At 40.0% G+C, this 22,958-nt stretch overlaps 1 protein-coding gene across 2 annotated transcripts in view; it reads left to right on the forward strand.

Annotated features, from left to right (window-relative positions):
* Positions 1 to 12,785: 12,785 nt before the first annotated feature.
* MRC1 (mannose receptor C-type 1) overlaps positions 12,786 to 22,958 on the forward strand; it is a 53,044-nt gene continuing 42,871 nt past the window's right edge. Inside the window, exons 1-3 of one of the 2 annotated variants that reach the window (XM_065831206.2) lie at positions 12,786 to 12,943; positions 16,735 to 17,136; positions 18,443 to 18,616. In XM_065831206.2, the coding sequence (XP_065687278.1) occupies positions 12,883 to 12,943; positions 16,735 to 17,136; positions 18,443 to 18,616 (637 nt within the window). In that variant the 5' untranslated portion in view covers positions 12,786 to 12,882. Of the gene's footprint in view, positions 12,944 to 16,734; positions 17,137 to 18,442; positions 18,617 to 22,958 lie in introns of those variants that run through there. The other variant, XM_071805192.1, reaches the window with a different exon arrangement.

Raw genomic sequence — 22,958 nt, forward strand, 5'->3', positions numbered from 1 at the left:
AATGTTTTATCTATGGACTCTCACAGTGCTTGGATTTACAGAAGTGCTTTGAAATGTTAAGTTTATTTTTGAAACCTCTAGGTTTGAACATCTTCTGTGAAATGGTGGAGATGGCAAATTACAGAAAAGACATCGGTCTAGATGAAGAGTGTCCAAAAAAAGGAAGACCCTTCCCCTATCATATAACTGTTCCAAACAGTTCCAACAGTTCCAACAGTTCCAAACTGTTCCAAAATTGTTTCCATTTGAATTTTTCTGATTTAACTGCCATTTTGCAGCTATCAATGTTTTTAAGGATCATGTCATGCAAAGTGACATATTGATTCCTCAGCTCTGAAATGACCAGGTACTCCTAATGTACTCCTTCTCATCATTCTCCATCACCGTGCGGCAATAATCCTCCACATGAGGGTACTTAGCTATTTTGGAAACCAACTTTGCTCTTGTGATATAATATCTAGAAATCTGGTCCAGGTAGATTTGCCATCATCAATTTTGAGACATCACATTTAGCATTAAACTAAGAGCCGGGTTTCATATTTTCATTTTGATGCTTAGCTCTCCATGAAACTCCCACGACTGCAGCCAATCTCTTGCTTCTAGCCAAGGAGCCAGGAAAGGCAAGTGACTAGTTTCAAACCCTTCCTTGTCTTGAGATTATGTTGGTTTTCTTCTAGGCACCTTTTGCCAGGTGTTCTTTCCCAAGTGTGGAACTTTTTTTTTTTTTTTTTTTTAATTGGACATGCATAAGAAATGTCTTGTCCGCCTATGGAAACACCTACAAAAGCTGGAATCCAGGTCACTGATAAACAACCCGTATCTGTATGAAAACAGAAGATGGAGCTCTCCTGGTAACAGGACCGTTGGTCTTTGGCCAGGTAGGATACAGGCCTATTTTGCAGGAAGGGAAGGGAGACTACATGAGGCTTCTCAGCCCTGTAGTGCTGTCGATGTCCACATGTGGGGGGCTGATCCTCACTTCTGGTGCAAAGAAGGATATAATAATTACAGAAAATAGTACTGTACTCTGAATTATTTTGTGGGGCAGGACATTTTTGAGCTAGGGCCCAGACTGCGTGTTGTTGCCTACTGGTTTGGTCTTCTACATGCTTTTCAGAACCATGTTGGAATTTGGCTCCCTGCTGTTCTGAGGAAAGCTTTCATGATTGTTGTTTACCACTCATTCTGCAAACAAGTTTTACCATGATGAACGTTACAATCTTGCCTATAAGCGATCATCATCTGATAAGTATTGATTGACCTGCACAATATGCTGCGTTAGCCTGCCTTAAACTGCTGAAATGAGGCACACGCTGACTGTGCCGTGCACCACCAAAATGCAGAAAACCGGTAGCTGAGGTTAAATTCCAGGGGCTCTGGACTCTGGTCCTGTTTGTGCATCGTGAGAGTGCTGTTTCCCTGGATTCAAAATCTCTTGGCGTAGCTCCCAGGAATCTGGACTACTTCCCTTTCAAATTTTACAAAGTCAATATTCATAAATATTCTCAAGGAAATGCCTGTTGGGTCTGCTACACACTGGTGCGAGACATTTCACTTAAATCTCAACATTTTAAAATATTTCTTTTTAATGGGAAACCAGCTGGACAAGTAACAGTGAACTTGGCTGTTTTCCTTACAGGTATAGCTTGGCTTTGAGGTAGTGTGAGATTTTCTGACTCCTGGTAATGCTTCCCGGTACAAGAGAAAAAGGTGATTCAGTCTCCTTGCTTTTTCATGCCAGGGCGTTTCAGCTGAAAGTGCTGCCCAGGGAAGAGCTGAAGTGATGACTTACATTAGGATGCTTCTGGTCTGAGTCAATCATTTCACTACTGGTTCACTGAGTAGTTTTCAGATGGCAGGTTCTTTGGGGCAGTGTAGTGCTGTTCAAGTATTTAACATGTTGCCACATTTCTTAATAACTTTGGAGCTCTTGCCAAACTTCACAAAATTCAAGGCAAGGCTTTGGATTTCCCAGAAATTACGATTCACTGACTTAGACTCATCCCTCGTACGTTATCAAAACTTCGTAAGAGGAAGGGAGCGGTTTAAACTTCTGTCTTCCCTTCACCTTTCTCCCACTAAGACCTAGTGCAGGGGACACAGCATTGAGAGGAGGTGGTTCGGTGTTTATTGCCTGGAGCAGCGCTGCCCTGAAGTCCAGTTATGGATAAACAAATGGAGTAAAAAGCGAGAAGATTTGTTACTGCAGCTCCAGCAGCCTCCTGAGATCCAGGTAAGCATTAAGCCCCAAGGTATCATTTCACTCCAGTCCCAGCCTCCTGTTTCAGCATGTACCTTCTCACAGCACCATCCCAGCCCCTCTCGCCCCCTGGCAGGTCTGTTTCCTCCAGCAGAGGAGGTAGGTAATACCAGCCTCCCTCCTTCAAGTCATCATCCTTCCTGCATACCTCTTCAGACCACAATCTACACAATTGTTACACTACTTTTATTTCACTGGAAATAGGCTGGAGGGTGGAATTGCTTTGGGACTGTCTCAACCACTTTTTGGCTCAGAAATTTCACTATATTGAATAGTTAATATACACATCACGACATTTGCTCCCCTATTAAGTTGAGAGAGGTAGTTAACTATGTCATTTTAAGTGTAAGGAGGTGGAGGGAGGAATACAGTGAAACAGCATCACTCAGTGAGGTACTTAGAACTGGCTTTATGGAGAACTGTGTGTTCATCAGGCCTAGTGAAGGTCTGGAGTGACATTGCGGTGAGAGGACACGTGCGCTGCAGATCTGAATCTCACTGTGGGAGGCATCTGTCGCCATTCACGTGCCCGCATCTAATGCACCCTGCTGTGGTCTAATGAGTCATCCCCTCATGTGAATCCAGCATGACAGTCACTTCTCAAACCTGGTGAACTGTGTCTGAATGCATAAACAGTGCTGGACTAATCAAAATGACATTGTTTGGCAACTAAACAATGGTAAATAAAAACATCATTATCCATCTTGGTCATTCTCAGGAGAAACAAACATAGCACATTTACGAGCAAAACACATGGTGACGGGCAGTGAGGCAGAGAGACAGCTCATGGTTCTGGTGCTGGTTGAAAGGGACGTCACTGGGAGGGACGCTCAGTCTGTTCTGGCACTGACACGAGTGAGGTGTGGAAATTTTATTCTGTTCTGCAGGAATGTTATCAAAAGAAAAAATCCTGTTGTTGCAATTAGAATGAAATGTAACAAGGTTCTGCAAAATAAAATTTCTTTTTTTTCCCCTACTGTATTAAAAATGCAATAATATGTAACTCAGTGACTGTGTAGTTTACATAATGCTCCATAATATTTCAGTTTTACTGAGTTCATTTTGTGATGAAAAAAGTTTTTTAAATTCTGTAAAAATGGTGAAAAAAATCCAGACAGCACAGGCTTAAGGAGCTCATTGAATAAGACAAGGGGTTTGAACATATAATTATAGATGTAACTGCAATTTTCAGTGCCTTTAGTGAAAGAAGGTGTATTTCTTTCCAAAAATCCAGTATTCTGCCCATGAATAAACCCTGTACTATGGGTAATGATGCATAAACTTGAGGTTAGTATATGTTTAAACTTCTGTAACAATATCTGGCTAATAGTATGGATAGTATCAAGCTTTTAAAATATATGTACCTTTATTTTTACTCATATTATTGTTTAATTTCATAGTTCTTTAGGAAATTGCACTGCAACTTATTTCCTTTTTTCCAAACAAAACTCTTCTGTCACATGTGTGCAGTACTTTGCTGCTGTAAGAATCATGAATTAATATTCATCATCACATGGACTTACTGGCATACTGTTCACGGATGTAGACTTTTATTTATAATAATTTAGCAATGTTGCTCATATAATACCCAACAGAATAGTTGCCAATAAATTATTTAAAGACTTCTCAGGTACCCTCATAATACTTACAAGAATGACATGGTAGTGAGACAGGATCAAATCTGTGGTTAAGGTGTGTGGCCAAAATTAGGTTATTTGAAGTAAAGTTAAAACAAACGAAGAAACCCCAGAACACCTCTCTTTCCTGCAAACAAAGCTGACCCAAACTCTCTCGCTGACAGTTACCCAGCGATCCCATAACTTGCTCAGAGGAAGTTTCTTCCTAAATACTGTCTCCTACTGATTTATTTTTGTCCTAAAGGATGACAGTTCTTGAAGGACCTCTTACAGCTCATGTCCATGGTTATATTTTGAGTTAATAGTGACAATGGATATGAAGACTGTTGTCTTTGAAAGAAACTGGATATTTTTGTGCTTCTCCTACTACATAGAAAATAGAAACAACTGGCGAACTGGTTCTATATGGATTATTCTTTTAGCTTCCTCTTTCCTGTCTCAACATTTGCCTTTCATTTCTAAAAAACCCTATTTCCTGGTACGAAAATGTATTCATCCATAAACTCTGTTTCATGCATGAACTATCCTATTTCCACTGCATCTCTTTTTATCCCTGATAAATAACAAGAAGTAAGTGTACAGCTCAAAGTTAATGACTGTTATCAGTATGTCATGGCATTACATTAATTTCGAGGTGTGTCCTGCTCAGCTCCCACCGAGTTCCAAATTTTGCTGAACTTTGACTCTGCAATAATTTCCACATAGTTTGATATTATTATCCATGAAGAAAACTTACAGAGAACACTAGTGTACTTGTAAAGTTATGAGGGGATTAAAGCTGTATATGCATTAATTGACAAGTAGTTTTATTAAAAGGCCTATGGCACCTAGATAAATGAGAAATGTCAGTTTAGAGCTTTATAATTGTCTCTTGTGCAGATAATAGCACCATGGCTCCCACTGCTCTCACTGTGTACAGCTCTTTGCCATGTAGGACACTTTAATTAAACCAAAATTCCCACAGTTATCATTAGGAGTGCTTTAAAGAACGGGAGAGAAAACTGAATAGACTGAGAAGAGCTAAAAATGGTTACTACAGTGGTGTTCCCTTTCTGCCTCCTGGCTGGAGGGGATTTAGAGCACAGATTTCATGTTTGAGAGCAATTGTATTCTTTTTGTTCTGGGGGTAAACTAAGTTACTTTACCTCCCAAATCAGTGGTGTGCTATTTTCTTGCTGTACAACAGATATCTGTCATAGCTTGTAGGTAGATAGAGAAATGAAGTTAACCTGATCTGTTTTATGCTGTACACCTGAAAGGTAAAAAAAAAAAAAAAAAAAAAAAAAGTTTTAGAAATAAAAGCATGTAAGACTTCACAATAAAGTCTTGAGGTGTTGCATTGAGAAAAAGAAAATGGTTATTCAGATTTAGTATTAATTCTATTGCTCTGCTTAGTACAATGGTATGTGTATCCTGTTGAGGAATACAACGTCAGGCTCAAGTTAGGTAATGCTGGACATCTGAGGTGTTCATAGAGGGGTAAGAGATACAAATTGCTGCTCTCTTTCTCTTCATGGACGGCAAAGGGAGGTTATGATGATCGTACTGCTGTTTTAGGAGTCGTGTAGGTAGCCTGAACACATTTGGTTATTTACAGGACATGTCTTTGAGGGGTTTAAAGTAATTACAGAATAATGTATCTACTTACTTGTCAGTGCTTTGCATTTCTTGTTGAGATAGAATAGAATCAGAGAATCATAGAATTGTTTATGTTGGAAAAGACCTTTAAGATCATCGAGTCCAACCATTAACCTAGCACAGCCAAATCCATCACTAAACCATGTCCCTAAGCACCATGTCTACACGTCTTTCAAACACCTCCAGGGATGGTGACTCCACCACTTCCCTGTGTAGCCCATTCCCATGGCTGAGAACCCCTTCTGTGAAGAAATTTTCCCTAATATCCAATCTAAACCTCTCCTGGTGCAGCTTGAGGCCATTTCCTCTTGTCCTATTGCTTGTTACTTGGGAGAACAGACCAACACCCACCAGCTGTGCCAGGAATTTATCTTCCACACACTCCAGGAAGTTCCTAGACTGTTTCCTCTCTGTTGGGTCATATTTCCACCAGACGTCTGGTAAGCTGAAGTTCCCCCATGAGTACAAGGGCTAGTAATCGTGAGATTTCTCCCAGTTGCTTGTAGAATATTTCATCTGCCTCTTCATCCTGGTTGGGTGTTCCGTAACAGACTCCCACCACAATATCTGCCTTGTTGGCCTTCCCCCTGATTCTTACACATAAACATTCATTAAGCTCTGGCTATCCCAACTCCTTTTCTTCCTTGCCTGTCCCTTCTGAAGTGTTGATCGCCATCCATTGTAGCGCTCCATCTATGTCAGTCATCCCTCTGTGTTTCTGTGATGGCAAAAACATGATAGTTTTTCTGCTGCACAATGGCTTCCAGCTCCTCCTGTGTGCTGCCTGTGCTGTGTGCACTGGTGTAGATACACCAGTTTTGTGGGGAGAAGCCCTAATTCCTATGTGACCATTCTCAGGTACTTCCATGGTTTCTAACACATCAAAAACCCTTGCACCTTTGTTGCCACATGGATCTCCATCCCCTTTCTCCACTGAAAGGCAAACTGAAGGACCTCACTAGCACACTGTCCTTTGATCACTGGCATGCTGCCCCCAGGCTTATCTCTAGTGAGCCTGGTTTTATCCCTTTCCCCTTCAAATCTAGTTTGAAGCTCTTTCAGTGAGTCCTGGTAACTCCTGTTCAAGGACCTTCTTACCCCTCTGAGACAGGTCTACCCCATCTGTCACCAGCAGGTCTGATGACATCTGAACAGACCCATGATCAAAAAACCCAAATTTCTGTTGTTGACACAAGGCTCGGTGCCAGGTATTGGTCTGCTGGGTCTTCCTGTATCTTCCATCATCATTCCCTTCAGTTGGAAGGACAGAGGAGAACACTGTGCTCCTGATCCTTTAAACAGTCAGCCCAAGGCCCTGAAGTCTCTCTTGATTGCTCTCTGACTTCTTGTTGCAACTTCATCGCTACCTACCTGAAAAATCAATAACGGATAATAATCTGAGGGGTGTACCAGGGTAGGAAGCTTTCTCTTCACATCTTTAACCTGGCCCCAAGGAAAATGGGATTGTAAAATCAGTGCTGAACTGTATTCTACTTATGCACTGTTTTATTCGCTATTCCTATTAGCTGCCTTATTTCTATGTGCTTGCAGAAGTCAGTAGGATGAGCTCCAGCCTTGCAAAACAAGAGATGAGAGGAATAAGTGCTGAAAGTTTTCATAACTCTTCTTTCTGCTAACTCCTCTATGGAGGAAAGGTGTCCAATTCAGCCTTTGCTACATTTGAAATCAGCTCCGGTGACTGTTGATCACCATCCATAAGTTTACATCTTGGTTCTTTTAGTTCATATGCATTTTTTCCTCAATTTGATAGTTACATTTAGTTTGTCTGTCATAGAAAATTATTGGAGAAACTTCAATATTTCTATCAATTTCCTGTGTTTTTTCTCTTTTTTTTTTTTTTTTTAAACTCCTCTAAAAGATTCTCATTTTAATAAAGCTACATTCTCTGACCCTTATGTCCCGATTAGAATGTATAGACTAGTGAAGTTCTTGAATTGACTTCATAAATAATGTTTTAGCCTGTGTTTGTTGTGGGTTAACCCCAGTAGGCAGCTAAGCCCCACACAGCCACTCATCGCCCTGCAGGGGAGTGGAGGAGAGAATCAGGATAGAAGTGAGAAAACTTGTGGGTTGAGATAGAGACAGTTTAATAGGTAAAGCAAAAGCTGCGTGCACAAGCAAAGCAAAACAAGGAATTCATTTGCTACTTGCACTTGGCAGGCAGCTGTTCAGCTGCTTTGCAAGGAAAGCAGGGCCTTGGGAAGACAAATGTCATAATTCCAAATGTTGTCCCTTCCTCCCACTTCCCCAGCTTTTATTAGTGAGTACAACATCACACATGGTGCAATATCCCTTTGGTCAGTTGGGGTCAGCTGCCCCGGCTGTGTAACCTTCTGACTTCTTGCCCACCCCCAGCCAACTCTCTGGTGGGGCAGCGTGAGAAGCAGAAAAGGCCTTGATGCCGTGCAAGCCCTGCTCAGCAACAGCTAAAACAAAACAACGAAAACCGTTGTCAACACTGTTTTGGTCGTAAATCCAAAACATAGTACCACCTGAGCTGCTATGAAGAAAATTAACTCCATCCCAGCCAAAACCAGTACAGTATCTAACTTTAATTAGCTCTTCACAACAAGCTAACTTTCCAAAATCATTCAGTAGTGTGAGAATGTTGCTTAAATGCTCTAGGACAACTAATGGAGTTCTGAAATATTTATAGGCTATCATTATAGGTAACCCATTATAGCATCAAAAAAGCCTTGCTTGGTTGCATACAAACTACTTTACTATTCACAGAATAAAAGCATAAAGTCTGTATCAAGAGAGAAAGCATTTACAACTTCATATCTCTCAAGCAAATTGTAGTCAAGCATTTAAGAAAAAACACTGAGAAGAATTAAGCTAGAGAGAAGTCATCAGCATCTTCCACTGCCGAACTTCCAGACATCAGTGTCTTACTGCTGGAAGGTTTCATGATGCCCATGGAAGAAATCTTTCAATACAGAAGTCTTTGATATCTTTGGATTCTGTTTAAACTAGGTGTTTTTTCTTGGTGGGTGGATAGAAAGTGGCCCAGTTTATGGCTGCATTCCTCTCTGTCCCTAAGCAGAATATCTTTACTTTCTAGGCTGTTCTCTGAAACATATACAACTTACAAAGTTTCTGGTTTTAAAATAAAAAAGTCATGTACACGCTAAGCTGGTGGCTTGTCTAAGGAGAAGTCCTTTCATTAAAAGAAGGTTAGTCTTGGCTGCATTCACCAAATAGCCCCTAACATGCTCATTTTAAGATGTGGACACCTTATAACTAAGGACCTCTCATCTGTACTTTATATGAAACATTCCCCACCTCACAATCCAATATCTAGCTGTATTTATGAAACATGACACAGTAGAATACCATGGAAAAATCAAATTAGAGCTGATAAAAGGCACGTGACAGGATCTGCGTTGGCAGACTGGGTGTTTTACAGCTGTGGATCTTCTCTCCTTTGCCACTTAAGACTCCTCTATGATGATGGAAAGCAGAAACTTTCTAGAATTTCTTTACTTGGCCTGAACACCTGAAAACTTTGGGTTGTATTTACTGTGGCTTTTACTATGCAGGCAACATTTATTTGTAGCTGTAAGCTACCAGAAATGCAAGAGCATGGAAATTTCTCTTTATTTTCATAGTCTGGGTTAAGCATGAACTGAACTTGGAACGTTACAAGTCATGAGAGTATACATACATTCTCAATAGCCATCTATCTTTATGAAGCAAAGTATATGCAAGGAACAACATTCTTGCTTTGCACCGAAGGCAGAGTGTTGGAATTTCTAATGTTTTAAAATTTAAAGCACAGATAGAAGACTGCATCAGTTTTATTTGAAGTGAATATTACACAGTATTAATGGTATCCTCAAGGGACTTTCACTAGGTAAAGGTTCTCTGATGACAGATACTCAAGCCTTGATTGTTCTCCTTCCTAAAACATTTTATTATATTTTCTTTTTAGAAATCAGAAACCTCAAAATTATTTTTTTATAACATTTAAGAGGAATCTGATTTGCATAAAAAAAGAAATATTAACTTTGCCAATTCCTACTTTTTTTCCCTGCTCAACCTCTTGTTTCAATAGCTTCTTAATATAGCATAGGTATTACAAATGATGCACATGTTGTTCTGAAGTATATGTTTATTATATATGACCATGCAAACATCAGGAATGTATAGAAAACTACTGAATGCCATCTGAGAGATACAAGTTCACACATGAGACATCAAAAAACATCTTGGATGCAAATGTAACAGAACTAGTTGTTTTGCTTCAACACAAGCAGAATAGTCATATTACGTTTCAGGTCTGGATATGATTTAATTTAGGTTGAACTTTCCATCTTCCTGTTGACTATCAAAGTCAAGGGCCACTGTGACTTCAGGATTTCAGGGTATTTTGCCAGGAACAGTCACCAGTTGCAAGTACTGGATGTGCCAGAAGCAGAGAGCATGCGACCTGTTTCAGAGGAATTTAGGCCTTTTTGTTCCAAATGTAAATGGCAGGTGGCTCACTACCCATGTAGAGAGATGAAAACATATGTCTATCTGGGGCATGTATCCTGTCATTAGTTATTTAGCAGATTTGACTTCTGGTAACTATTTGCCTGCAAATCACTGTAGCCTGAGACTTTGATGAATCCTTTTGTCTCAAAAGAGAGAAAAATCTTTCCCTTGGACTATGTCAGATCAGAATATGGTTCATGTTTTGCATGACGGTTCCCAAAGAGCAAGTCAGATCCAGACACAATTGTTGAGGACTATGCTGCAGGTCAAACATGGAGACTACGTGAATAAGCTCATCCAGACCAGTGCAGGGTATCTCTCTCTTTTTCTCTCTCTCTATATATACACACACATGACACTCAAAATAGCTTTGAAGTGGCAGTATCTCCAGCGTGTGCAAGGGCAATGAGAAAAAGGCAGTTTTCAGACCAGGAAGGAAGCTAATTTGTTAAGGAACAGATCCCAAGAAAGATTGGAATTCTTATCTTGTAAGTAGGTCTTCTGATGTCTCATTTTGACTGGAAAGGGACTTCTGGAGGTCATCTTGTATGATCCCCTCACCAGAGCTCAACTACCTTGAAATTTCGGTCAACTTGCCCAGCTCCTTGTCCAGTTCAGTTTTCAGAATCTCCAAGAATGGCCTAATACAGTTCCTTCTGTCACTTCAGAGTATAGCTCATTCCTGGTACAGCCACTGACTGGCAAACAGGTGTAACTACTCAACTACTTACTGCCATTTTCCTGCCTATTTGTGTGACACACATCAGTTATGTGCAGCCTCCTCTGCTATTTGAGTCATCTGTGTTTGATCTAAAGATTTTTGTGGCCGTTGTACTTACTTCCATTGAGACTAAACTTCACACAGTGTCTCCCTTTTCTATTTATCTTTGGCCAAAATAATACCACAAATTTCAGAACTGTCAGTGACTGTCTTGCAAATAACAGTATTGTATTGGGCAGCAGCATTATTCTCCATCTTCTGACTTGTTTCTTCCAGCGCTAGGCGCCTTCCTGGGCTTCCAGGTGTTGCTAACTGCTAATAAAGTCAATCTGTAAAGAAATATTAAAGTGACTTGGGAAAATATTTTTTTCCACCTCTAAAAATATTTTTCATACATGATTTGAATGTCTGAATCTTTTGAAGATTGTAGTGCCAGAATATGGAGGGATTATTCATTCCTGAATTATATTAAGATTACTTAAGTAAGCTGTAATCTCCTCAGTGCAAGCATTTGAATTTTTTTTTTTTGATCATCATAAAGGTCATTGCAAATAGCTAGTGATTAATATATATCTGCCATATACTGCAGGAAGTGATGAAGTTTCCCAGGTGAGAATTCATCAACATAACAATATAGAACATTACCAATTATGGCTGAAATTCTTCCTACCTCCTGTCCCTGGGCCAGGCTGTTTCTGACCTTTACATGGGTACACACATCAAGTGAAATTATGAAGCCCTCCCTCTTCCCTCCTGCACGTGGTCCATGTAGGACACAGCACAGCTGGTCTGCCTGGCTGGAAACCCTTCGCGATGTTAATGGGAGTTTCATCGTTGACTTCAAATGAGCTTGGACTTCATTTCCATGGTCTCTTCTCCTCTAATATTGTCAAAGTACTTCTACACTCTACCTTGTCTCCTTCTATACTAATCTCACATTGGTGTTTCCCTGGACCTGCTCTACTTTTGCACCCAGAACATCTAGCAAGGATGCTCTCAAAGATTTTCAGTATTTACCAGAGATTTCTGAGCGCATGCCAGGACAGGGAGAGCTGCTGTATAACATGCTTCATACACATGGTAGGTTTGATGCTTCGCAAATTCATGTAAACTGTATCACAATGTTCACTGAGTCCCATATGTTACAAAAGCCTCTATATTTAAATCAGCAGCAAAAGTGCTTCCCACAAAAAAGCACATCGGACATCTACCCAGCACAGCAAGAAGCCATAAAAACCTCAAGGCAGATTGTGCTCTAAAAGCACGTTTTCAGAAAGATCATTTAATTTCACCTAGGTGCTTCAGGTTGTGAAAACCCAGCTAGCAAGTAAGCTTCTGTTTTTCTCACACTCTGGTTCATGAGCAAGATTTAAATCCTGTCAACAGCACATACAGCCACCACAGTCAGATGACTAAATAAATAAAAAGGTTGGATTCCATTTATTGGAGCTCAGAAAATGCCTCGTTAAGAGTTTCTAAGGGCTTTTGTCCCCCCTGGCTCTCCCGTCCACCCTGCGCCACGGCCCGGCCGCCTCCCCAGTCCCGCTCTCCGGCGGCCGCCGGAGCGACCTGCTCGCACATGGGGGAGGAGTGATGGAGGACGGGGGGGGCAGCCCAAATCCCGGTTACCCGAAAGTAGGTCTCTGCTGCTTCTGCAGCCCTCGCTCTCGGGATACACCCGGCCGTGCGAGCGGGGGTTTTGTTGCAGACTTGGGTTCCCCTCTGGCACGAAGGAGGGAGGGGGATGTCCTGCTCCCCTGGCGCGCGTTTGGTTAATTTGCTTGGAAAACAAACCACCGACCCACATGCAGCGCTGACAGGGTGGCAAAGGGGATAAATAAAAATAATCACCACAATGACAACAAAACAAACCAATCCCCAGCCCTCCTCTCAGCTATCACCACTCTATCACCTGCGTGTGCCTGGAAGGAGGCTCTTCCCTCCCCTGAGGAAAAAAAATCAGCTTAGGAAAGCAAAGTTTGAACAGCGAATTCCTGTTATTTCAAAACGCCCCATGTGACAGGATATTTCCTTATCATTTCGAGCGCAGAGCTTTCCCCTGATCCACCAGCCCTTCACAAGTGCGGAGGACCTGCCCGGCGGGAAGTCCTCTCCCCAGGGCGGCGATGGCTCCCGCCCTGCTCCTGCTGCTCCTCGCACTGCTCCCCCGGGGGTTTCCGCTGCTGGGTAAGTGCCCGCGGGGGCTGTGCGGGATGAGACGTGCCGAGAAAAGAACGGGGTCGCGGCGGGGACCGAACCCGGTGTGACCTGGAACTTGAGTGGGGGAAAACGGGGGAGAGCATCCACATTTTAAACCCCTCGGTGCTGCTGAGGGGAGCCTCGATGCGGCGGGGCGACCGGCTGAGAGAGCCACCTGTGTCCCCCTCCTTGCCCACACCCTGAGGTGCCCACGGGGCAAAGCTGCTCGACATGGTGGCTTTTTGGGTGCCCACGGTGTTGTGTCACTGGTGGTGCCTCAGTTTCCCCCATTGCTTTGGGGACTCAGCCTCTGATTGATTTAACACCATTATCCAGCTTTCCCTCAGATACCTGCTCGTCGCTGAGGTCTGTAGAAGGACCTGGTGTTGGGACTCTGCTCTCCAGTCTTTGATGGGTCTGGGGATCTGCTGTTGGCAGATGGCTTTTGTGGGACAATGTTAAAGTATCGGAGGCATTGGCATAGATTAGAGTTGTGAAACCAGGTTAAAGCTGTGGTTCTTGGTGGAACCTGGAACTTGCACCCACTCACTCTGAGAATTCCCATGATTTCCAGTGTGTAGCTATTTTGCAGTGAAAGTTTTGCATCTGCCGTTCCCCAAAGCCTCTCAGCATCCTCTGCTCTCCAGTTGCAGGTATATTGAAGCAAAACTTCGTAAGACTGCCTTGTAACCTTTATTGTTTTGTGTAGTTAGCAGCAATCATCATAGCCCATCTGGTGAGTGAAAGTCTGCGTGGACAAGACAGTCATTCTACTTGCTTGCTGTCCCATTGCCTCCAGTCTCTTGCTTATGGTTTTGGATGCTCTTCTGGTGCTCTCCATTAGTGTTTAACACTGGTAGCACTTCACTGCCTTCACAAGTTATTTCTTGATTTACACTTGCATAATCTGTGATAGTTTGCAAATGCAGTGGAGTGTGAAGACACCTTGACATACTGGAAATCTCTGCTGTGGAAAAGATAATTGGTGAGATTTTACAGTACTTGGCACAATTCTTTGGATATAAGCTAGGTCAGATATATCCAAATAGTCACAGTGTGGTGGGTGAAGAAAAATGAAAACCTGTGAGAAAAATTCCATGAGGATCTGCTTGGGACATTTAAAGGAAAAGATGTCATATCTCCCTGGATGGTTTATAATGGTGAGGTTAGTTCCTTTGCCTGGCATGTTCTGAGGCATTTTAAAGAACCTGCTTCCAGGAGTGAGTTTCAAAATACGGATTAATCTACTAGAAATCGGTGTAATTCAAAGTACCAAGACTGTGGTACTCATGATCAGGCTGTGGTGGACCTTTAAGTGTACCACCTGCAGCTCATCTATTATGAAGAATGGCAACCTGTTATGGGACCTCTAACAACTGTTGTCAGTAATTCTGTTCATCCCATTTTACAGACACAATTCATCATGTTAACAGGAGCGATATCAAGTGTTTACAGAGAAGAGCTGGCAGGGCATAGAAAGTGTTGCACAAATGCCTGGCTAATTTCATATTCTTCTAGACTATCCAATAACTCACAAGGAAAGTGTGGTAAGGGAATCCCCTTTAGTGTTCAAACAGGCAGAAAAACCACAGAAATAGAACTGTAAACTAGAGCAATACAGGACCATGCTACAAGTCTGCTGTATGGTCATGGATGAGACAGCAGCAACTCTGAGGGGAAGGAAATCCTGCAGCTGTAGTTTCAGCCACAGTTGGTCCTGCATCCTGCTACCCCCTGTTCTGTCCTCACATTTTGGTGCCAACTTATTTTCAATGCCTGCTTAGCTGTGTTGGCCCTTCAACTGCTTACCTATTTATTATTCCCTGTCATAGCCCTATGTACCCTGGGGCTCTTTTATAAACAGCCATGTTGTGTTTACAGGCTGCTAACACTTTGTAAAGGTACAGAATAGAAAAGGGTCAAATATATGTCTTTTTCTTTTCTTTTTTTTTTTTTTTTTCCACTGGCCAAACTTCTTTATTCAGCTTTCTAACCTTGTTTCTGAAGCCTAAACTGCACCCTTTCAGGCTTGGTTGCAGCAATCCGGGGTTTTGACTTTGGAGTACCTTCTTCATTTGCATAGCATCCTCTCTTTAACAACATAAACAGTATAAAATAAGGAATGTTATTTTGGGCCACAAATACAATTTTAACAGTTTGAAAGATCAGCCAGTGTTTTCCATACATATGAATGTCCGATGTCTCTTTTATCCAGAAATTTTAAATAAGATTTCAGGAAAAGGATAGTTGCAAGCCTTGCATATATCAGTTTGCAATAACATTGTGCTAAATGCTAGCAGCAAAGCAGAATAGAAAAAGCTATCACCAGCAGTGATAATTATACATTTCCTTGTATTGTCTGTGAGTGAAACAGATTGGCAAAAGGCAACAATTTCTGTCTCCAGTGCTCATCAGTTTTACACTACTTCCCAGTAAGTTGGAAGCCAAAGGACAAGAGAAGGAAACTGAAACATCAATGAGATAAGCCTAGGTCAGCTCTTTCTCTGAGAGAGAGGTTATCTGTTCCCAGGTTGTTCTTCTGCAAAAAAGTATGTTCATTGCCACAGTGGAGCCTCAGCAGAGAAGTGAAAATTTTCTGTGGTTAACTTGTTTTCCCTTAAATATTTCTCCATTATAGAATTGGTTTAACTTGGTAGTCATACACTAAAATAATAATATGTTAATTAACTTCAGTCCCCAGAGTCACATAAATTAGTAATTCTCTTTCCTAGCTTGTAGTCCTGTCAAAATACAGTTTTAAGACCTTGTTTCTCCTGTTATATTATGAGATTCAATAGCAGAGATAACTACAAAGTTACTGTGCTAAAATGTATCTCAAGTTGATGAGAAAAGAGAAATTCTCAGTTTTTGGGCAAGAGCAGCTCAGAAATGTTGTACTCCAAAACACACTCCAAAATGCACTCCAAAAAGCATAAAAGATGTCAAAAACGTTTCTAGTGGTTACAATATTGAAATAAACCTTGAATATATGAAAAAGCATGCTGTGAAGCACAATTTACTAAGAGGGAGAAATAACTTTGGGAGCTCTGGAGACCCTAGTAGATTTTTCTAGGTCATTAGGAATCATACCTGATGATGGCGAATCCCACTGTTGTCAGTATTTCAGTCATAATGGCAAAATGTAAGAACGGAGAAAGAAATCACCAATTACTGCACTTGAGTGAAAAATGAATATGTTGTTCTAGCCCTACAAGCAGTATGTATAGAAAGCTTACAAAAATATCCTTCCTCTCAGTTAAGACTTGAAGGATTTTAGCACAGTTTATGGGAAGAGAGCTCCTCGCTGTGGGGAATTGGAGCCAGAAAAACTTAGTGGCTCTTGTCAGGATGGAGGAGCCGGTGCTGCTGGAATGAATGCTCAGTGTGGGGATCTGTAGTGTGTGCTGAGCAAGCTCCTTTGTTTCAGTAGCTCCCATAGGTACAGCTTGGAATAATATCATGAGTGTGTTTTTTATCTCCAGTTTAACCCATGCTTTAAAGCTACAGGAGACGCTGGATCTGCACCTCGGTTGCCTTGTACTTTTGAATGTAGATGCTTTCACTAATGCAAAATCATTGAAATGTCCTGAAATCTGAACTAGTTTCTTTTTATAGTCACTTTAACAGTTGTAGGCTGCTGGAGTACTGCACTTTCTTCTGCTGAATAGATGATAAGGTTTTAACCCCAAGAGTACTGGCCAGATTCATATTTCATTTATATAGTTGGTAAGATTGCGTCAAACCAAATGATTCCAGTGGGGTTTTTTTGTGTGTTACAGATACTAGCATCTTCTTAATATATAATGAAGATCACAAGCGCTGTGTGTTGGCTCAAAGTTCTAATTCAGTGACTATTGCTCCTTGTGTTCAAGAAAATGAGTCACAAAAATTCAGGTGGGTCTCAGATCACCAGCTTATGAGCATAGCATTCAAATTGTGCTTGGGAGTGCCTTCGAAGAAAGACTGGGTTCCGATCACTCTGTATCCTTGTGACAAGGCTAGTGAACTTCAGCGATGGGAATGCAGAAACGAGACCCTCTTTGCAATCCAAGGGGAAGATTTGTTTTTCAACTATGGAAACAGACAGGAAAGGAATATTATGCTCTACAAGGGATCTGGTTTATGGAGTAGGTGGAAAGTCTACGGAACCACAGACGATCTGTGTTCTCGAGGCTATGAAGGTAAAGTTCTGTAAATTTGTATTTTAAACTCATTTCTATGTATATCTAATAAAAATATTTAAAGTGTAGGCAAATTTCATTCTTTTCATTAATGATCTGTGAGTGTGAATTCTGGTGAAATCAGCAATACTTGAGTGTGTGTTTTATGCTGTTTGAGGGGTTCGTTTTGCTTTTTTTTTTGTCAAAGTTGTCTAAGCTCTGCTAGATAATTAACCATGCATGGCACTGATTCATTTGGAGAGGGGGGAAAAAGTCTATGGTTATTCAGAACATGCGTATAACTATTACACAACAGTTAATAATAGCTTGTACTGGATATCTTGAAGATGCTTCCTAGGTGTTTGAAGTGAGTCTCAGAATTGATGCTGAAGTGCTTGACAAAGAAATACGATATTATAAATAGTTAAATTTGAAAAAATTATGTATGATACATACGTACATATATTTATGTTAAGTATCTGGAAATACGTTTGGCTTACTATTTAGTATTCTTTGATAAACAGAAAGAGTCACAGAGGGGGGTAAGGATGCATTTTGTAGGGTTTACACAAAGGCTGATTACAGTATTAGTCCTCGGTCTAGAGCCAGAATAAAAGAACCCTAGCAGAACAAATTATGTGAAAGTAGGTGGGGAAAGATGGAGTGCTGGCCTGCCATCCTATCCTCCTTTGTTTTCTAGTAGCTCTGTGAGACAGTGACCTTGCAATCCTTTTCAGGTAATGTTTCACTCTGTGTCCTCCCATTGATGCACGTACATTACATGTGCACACACAGAAAGCTGCTTTAGTTACCGTGATAAGTTTCAATGAGCCAGGTTTCTAATGAAATAAAAAGTACCTTTAGATGCCAATGGAAGTTTTATTTGGGCATAGTATGTTGGAGTCACTCTGTGGTACACATCTTCCAAGTTCATACATATGTCCTCTTCCCTGTCTAAAATGTTAGTGATTGAGTGGGTTATTGAGAGAAGACCCAGCAGTTGTTCATGCTTAGAAAGAAAATTGCTTAATTGTGTGGATTTTATACTTTTGATTTTTTTTGCATGTAAAATTTAGCATAGGAATGTACTTATCTTGGCTCTGTGAGTTCTGGTCAGTGGTCTCCTTAAACAATAAAAATTTGTCTCATTATGTACATGGGTATCACCTAGAGAGTAAACTTATCGATGTTCCATTTCTGGTACAGTTTGTATATTAAGCTAGCAAGCTCTGCTTGCTATGATATGCTATAATATGATCACAAAGCTGAACTGATATAGGTTGCACGTTTATTACTGCTTATACATTTTTAAATTGTGTCTCCTCAGATACCTACACAGTAAAAGGAAATGCCAATGGAGCACCTTGTGTATTCCCTTTTAAATTTGGTGATAAATGGTATGCTGACTGCACAGATGCAGGCAGATCAGATGGCTGGTTCTGGTGTGGAACCACTTCAGACTTTGATGTTGACAAGATGTATGGATTTTGCCCATTGAAATGTAAGTTTTGTATATTCAAGATTCTGCTGTGCTATTATTCAGCTGCTTGGAAATATTGGTATCTTTGTCATGTGCTTTCCTGTACAAAATACAATTTGAAATCAATGAGTAGTATTTATACTCTAAAATCCATTATTTGAGTATCGTTTCAAGTGTAGTACTATGAATACACAGAACTTCATTTAGAAATGTTCATATTACTTTAAGTAAATTGGAGTAATATGCCCATATGTATTTGAATTCTTTTAAATTTGGATAAAGTTACTCCAAACTTCTATAAAATACGTACTAAGCATTTTGTCTGCAAGTTGCTGCTTCTGCTGTCATACTGAGAGAGGTAGCACTTCTCTCTCCCTTCTTTATTATTGTGTTTTGCTGTAAAGCTCCAGTTGATCACAGTCAGAGCTAAGGAGAAAAACATGTCTTTCCTTTGATGTGAAGAAAACAATGCAGGTTGATCTTAACTGGTTCGATGATGAAGTATCAGTGTCCTTGCCTGATTTCTGTGAATGTTGCATTTATTATTTCAAATGAATAAAAATTGCCTTTTTTTTTTCTTTCTATGCCAGTATTATTTTCAAGATATTAAAAACATGTTGGGAATATCAGTCCCTTTAATACAGCACATGCAAGATCAATTTAATGCTACCTGTCTAGCGTTCTTTGAGTAAAGCAAATAGGAGGCATCATTAAAATTTTGTTTAGTTCTTTGGGATAATTCAAGGAAATCCATTCAGATGTTGTAATTGTTTTTGGAAAAAGCTGCTTTATGCTGATTGCCTGCATGTTTCCTTCCTGATTTTTCAGCCATAAAATATCCAGCTTTGGGTTGTATATTTTCGTAAGAGACGGGCTGCGGTAGCAGAAGTTTCAGCCCTGTGAAAGAGGAATGTACTGCATAAGAAAGTGATAAGTTAGTAAACTTCAACAGCACCTTTAAACACAGAATGTTTAAGTCTTTGTATGTTAGAGTTTATTTATTAAGATTAAAGTGTTTGTTTTTTCTTAAACTGTCTGGGGCAGCAAAGGTGCTGATATGAAAACATATGATGCAAACTGTTACAGTTGTACTGGCGCCTGGACATACAGTGGAATTATTATGATTGATTTTTCACTGTGAGCAAAACTGGCTCAAATGTTCTCCAAAATGAAGGGCACATAATGCTATAGTTGTAACAGTTATTATACTCAATAGAAGCCTAGAAATTTGACCAGTGGAGGTAATGTAATGTTGAGTATGAGCTCCTAACTTGGTGCTTTAAAAATGGGTTCTGATAGTGACTGACAGTGGAAACGAATTCTGCAAGAAGCTGAGAATTGTTGCTATATCAGACAATTTTTAGTAGCCTAGGAAATACTGGTTCTTTACAGGTGACGCTGCGTCTTTTTGAGCTGTATGTTGAACTGCCATGTAAAAGTAGGCGTTGGGGAAGAAAACAGGTTGTACAGTGTAAGAGCATTGGGAGAGTAAGTCATGAGGTGTGTTCATAGCTCTGTACAAGTGGGTAAAAGTTTATTGAGATCCCTTTCTTGACAGATGAAAGAGCTAGAATTTCTGTGAAGAATTTAGAAAGCCTTATAAGTGGTCCATAAAACTTTCAGCTGACTAGGAAGGAAACAAATATTGCAGAGAACGAGAAAATATTTAAATAGTCTTAGCCTTGTATGTTAATAATTGGATACATCTACATCCTTCTATTAATTTAAAAATGCAGATTTTTTTTTTTTTTTTCTTTACAGGCTTTTGCCCTGTGCTAGTGTTCCAGGATTTTTTGGAGGGTTTTTCATTATGTTTTTGTGTCTGGTTCAAAATACCTGGTGAACTGATCAATTAAGTTGTATGGGGCGGTTTGTGTTGTTTCTTCCAATTTATCTGGAACTCATAACCTGATTTTGGACCTCACAAATTTATCTGGGAAAAAAAATGAGAGCAGCATTTTAGGAAAAGATATCTAAATGAAGATAAGTATATGAAGGAAGTTTAGTGTACATTTTTACTGTTGACAGGAATGTATCTTTATATACCACATTATAAAATCACATAAACCGTAATGTCTTTATTATGAGATTTCTCCCCTATTGTGTGCTCAGTGATGACAGTTATATTATAGACTGTCTAACAAGATTTATATTCAGTTTTTGTTTCCCATGATTCTGTTCATACAGTTTCAGAGGATATTGGACCAAGATTACAACTTTAGATCCATAGCTAAACAGACAAGAACACTTTTATTTTTACTGCTAGTCAAAGGCCATATTTCAGCTTGCAATTTTTAACTTAAAATCTCTCAAGACCATTACCAATCCCCTGATTTGTCCATTTCTTAATTCAGGAGAAATACTGTATTTTCATATGATAATCAAGTTGGCATTTTAAAAATTATAAATGTAATAATATTTGTATTGGTCAGGACTTACAGCTTTCCTATACATTTGATCTTTTCTGTCAAGGGCTATGCCTGAAATTCAATTCATTTTTAGTCTGCTTTAAAGACTGAGAATGCTCAAAGACACAAATGAAACCTTTGGACTTACTATATTGTACTTTTGAGACTTTGATAGTAATCATAGTGGTAATAGCAGGATGTCACTAATTTCAGTGTATACAAAAACATATTCTGAGTTCATCTGTGTGGGCATAAAATTCAATTTTTTATATATTTTTTTCCCAGTTACAAACTAAGGATAGGTGTGGTTTAACATTAATTTAGTTTAGATGCTAAAATGTGTCATTCCAAGAAAAGTGATTCATCTTCTGGTTTCTCTGGGTATACTAAGCTTTAAACAATAGCGTATGGATTTTCCAAAATCCTGCTCTGTGAAGACATTTGACCTCATTGAACCAAAATACCTTAAAACCTGTTTGCTCATTTGTTTGTTTCCCCAGTGTTCAGAACAAACTTTATTTTTATGAAAGACCAAAGTTCTAGAGAAGAGCATGATATGCAAGTCAGTTATAAATTGTGAGACTGGAGGAGTGAGGCAAAAGACTGGTTGATGCCTGACACTTGTTTACCTCTTCCTCTGCAATAATTGTACAAGACTTATAAAATCCTTTCTATCAAGTCAGAGACAGTTTTCTTTATTGAATTATAGATATCAATATTTTTGCAGTCTCTGTTTTATCCCAAGCTTGTACTTGTGCACAGGAATTCATGGTCTTCTAGAACATAGTGTAGTGCAGAAATTTTGTCTTCTGATAGTCATAAAATATTTTGGACAGAACTTGGTCTGTGGGATGAAAGTTCCCATGTATAGTCATATGTCAATATTATAGTAGGTTATGTTTGATTTTTCTTTTCCAAGGCTAATTTGAAAAGAAGCACTTCATATTATCTGTAGACTATCAGATTTAATGCAGGAAAAAGTGGAACTGGTTACTGACCTGCTGACATTTAACATGTATCATCTTTTGTCTTGAGTTTTGTTTATTGTACTGTTTTCCTCTTATTTGTACACTTAGATTTTCTGTGCTTTCTGAATTCAGAACAGGAAAAGACCTCTTTCTCTCAATTTTTTCACAGCTTGCAAGTTGAGAAACTGATACAGACTGCAGGAATTTCAGTTGTTAGCCCGTTGTCAGCAGACATACAGTGACCTCTGCTATATTCCACTTTTGTCTTGCAACTTTAATCTCTTTATGGAGTGATATTTAACTCAGTGTTGGGGCCTCCTATCAGTTCCATTTTTGGGAGAGCAAAATCACTGTTGTCTGTAGCTTGTTGTGGGTGTTTGATGAGATGAGCCAGGAGAGGCTGCAGCTGTGTAGGGAGTGTGGTACCTTTTGAGGCCATGTCTAATGTTGGGCCCTGCTGGATGATATTTTCAGTGCTTTGGCATTACCTAAAAGTGCCAAGTTGAGGTGTTCAGGGAGATCACAGTCAGGCCATGTGGCAAAGAAGAAGGCGTGATATATGTCAGATACATGCATGAGACAAATCAGAAATTGCAGGAAAGAGATGGATAATGATAACGTAAGTTTTGTGTTCAGTGCTTGTGTCTGATTATATCTGTCACAGCAAGAGATTCCATAGGCACTTTACACAGTACCCAGAATTTGTAAAAAAATCTCAGAAAAGTAAACAGCCTGATGTACACTTTAGCTGGCATGAGTTTGGAAGTTTTCAGTCTTTTTCTCCACAGTGAGAAATCAACTCTTTTAACCTGACTTTAGCCACTCATGTTCTATCTTAAACAGCAGCTTTGTTATACCAGCGACAATGGTGGCATAATTTCATTATCTGTGTGCTGTCCAACACGCTGTCATGGTTGAGCTTGACCCTGGGTTTGCTTACACATTAGAGAACTTCAGCACTCCTTTCAAACCAGTTTGTTATTGCAG

The sequence above is a fragment of the Patagioenas fasciata genome, chromosome 2 (assembly GCF_037038585.1).
Source record: "Patagioenas fasciata isolate bPatFas1 chromosome 2, bPatFas1.hap1, whole genome shotgun sequence".
Classification (NCBI taxonomy): domain Eukaryota; kingdom Metazoa; phylum Chordata; class Aves; order Columbiformes; family Columbidae; genus Patagioenas; species Patagioenas fasciata.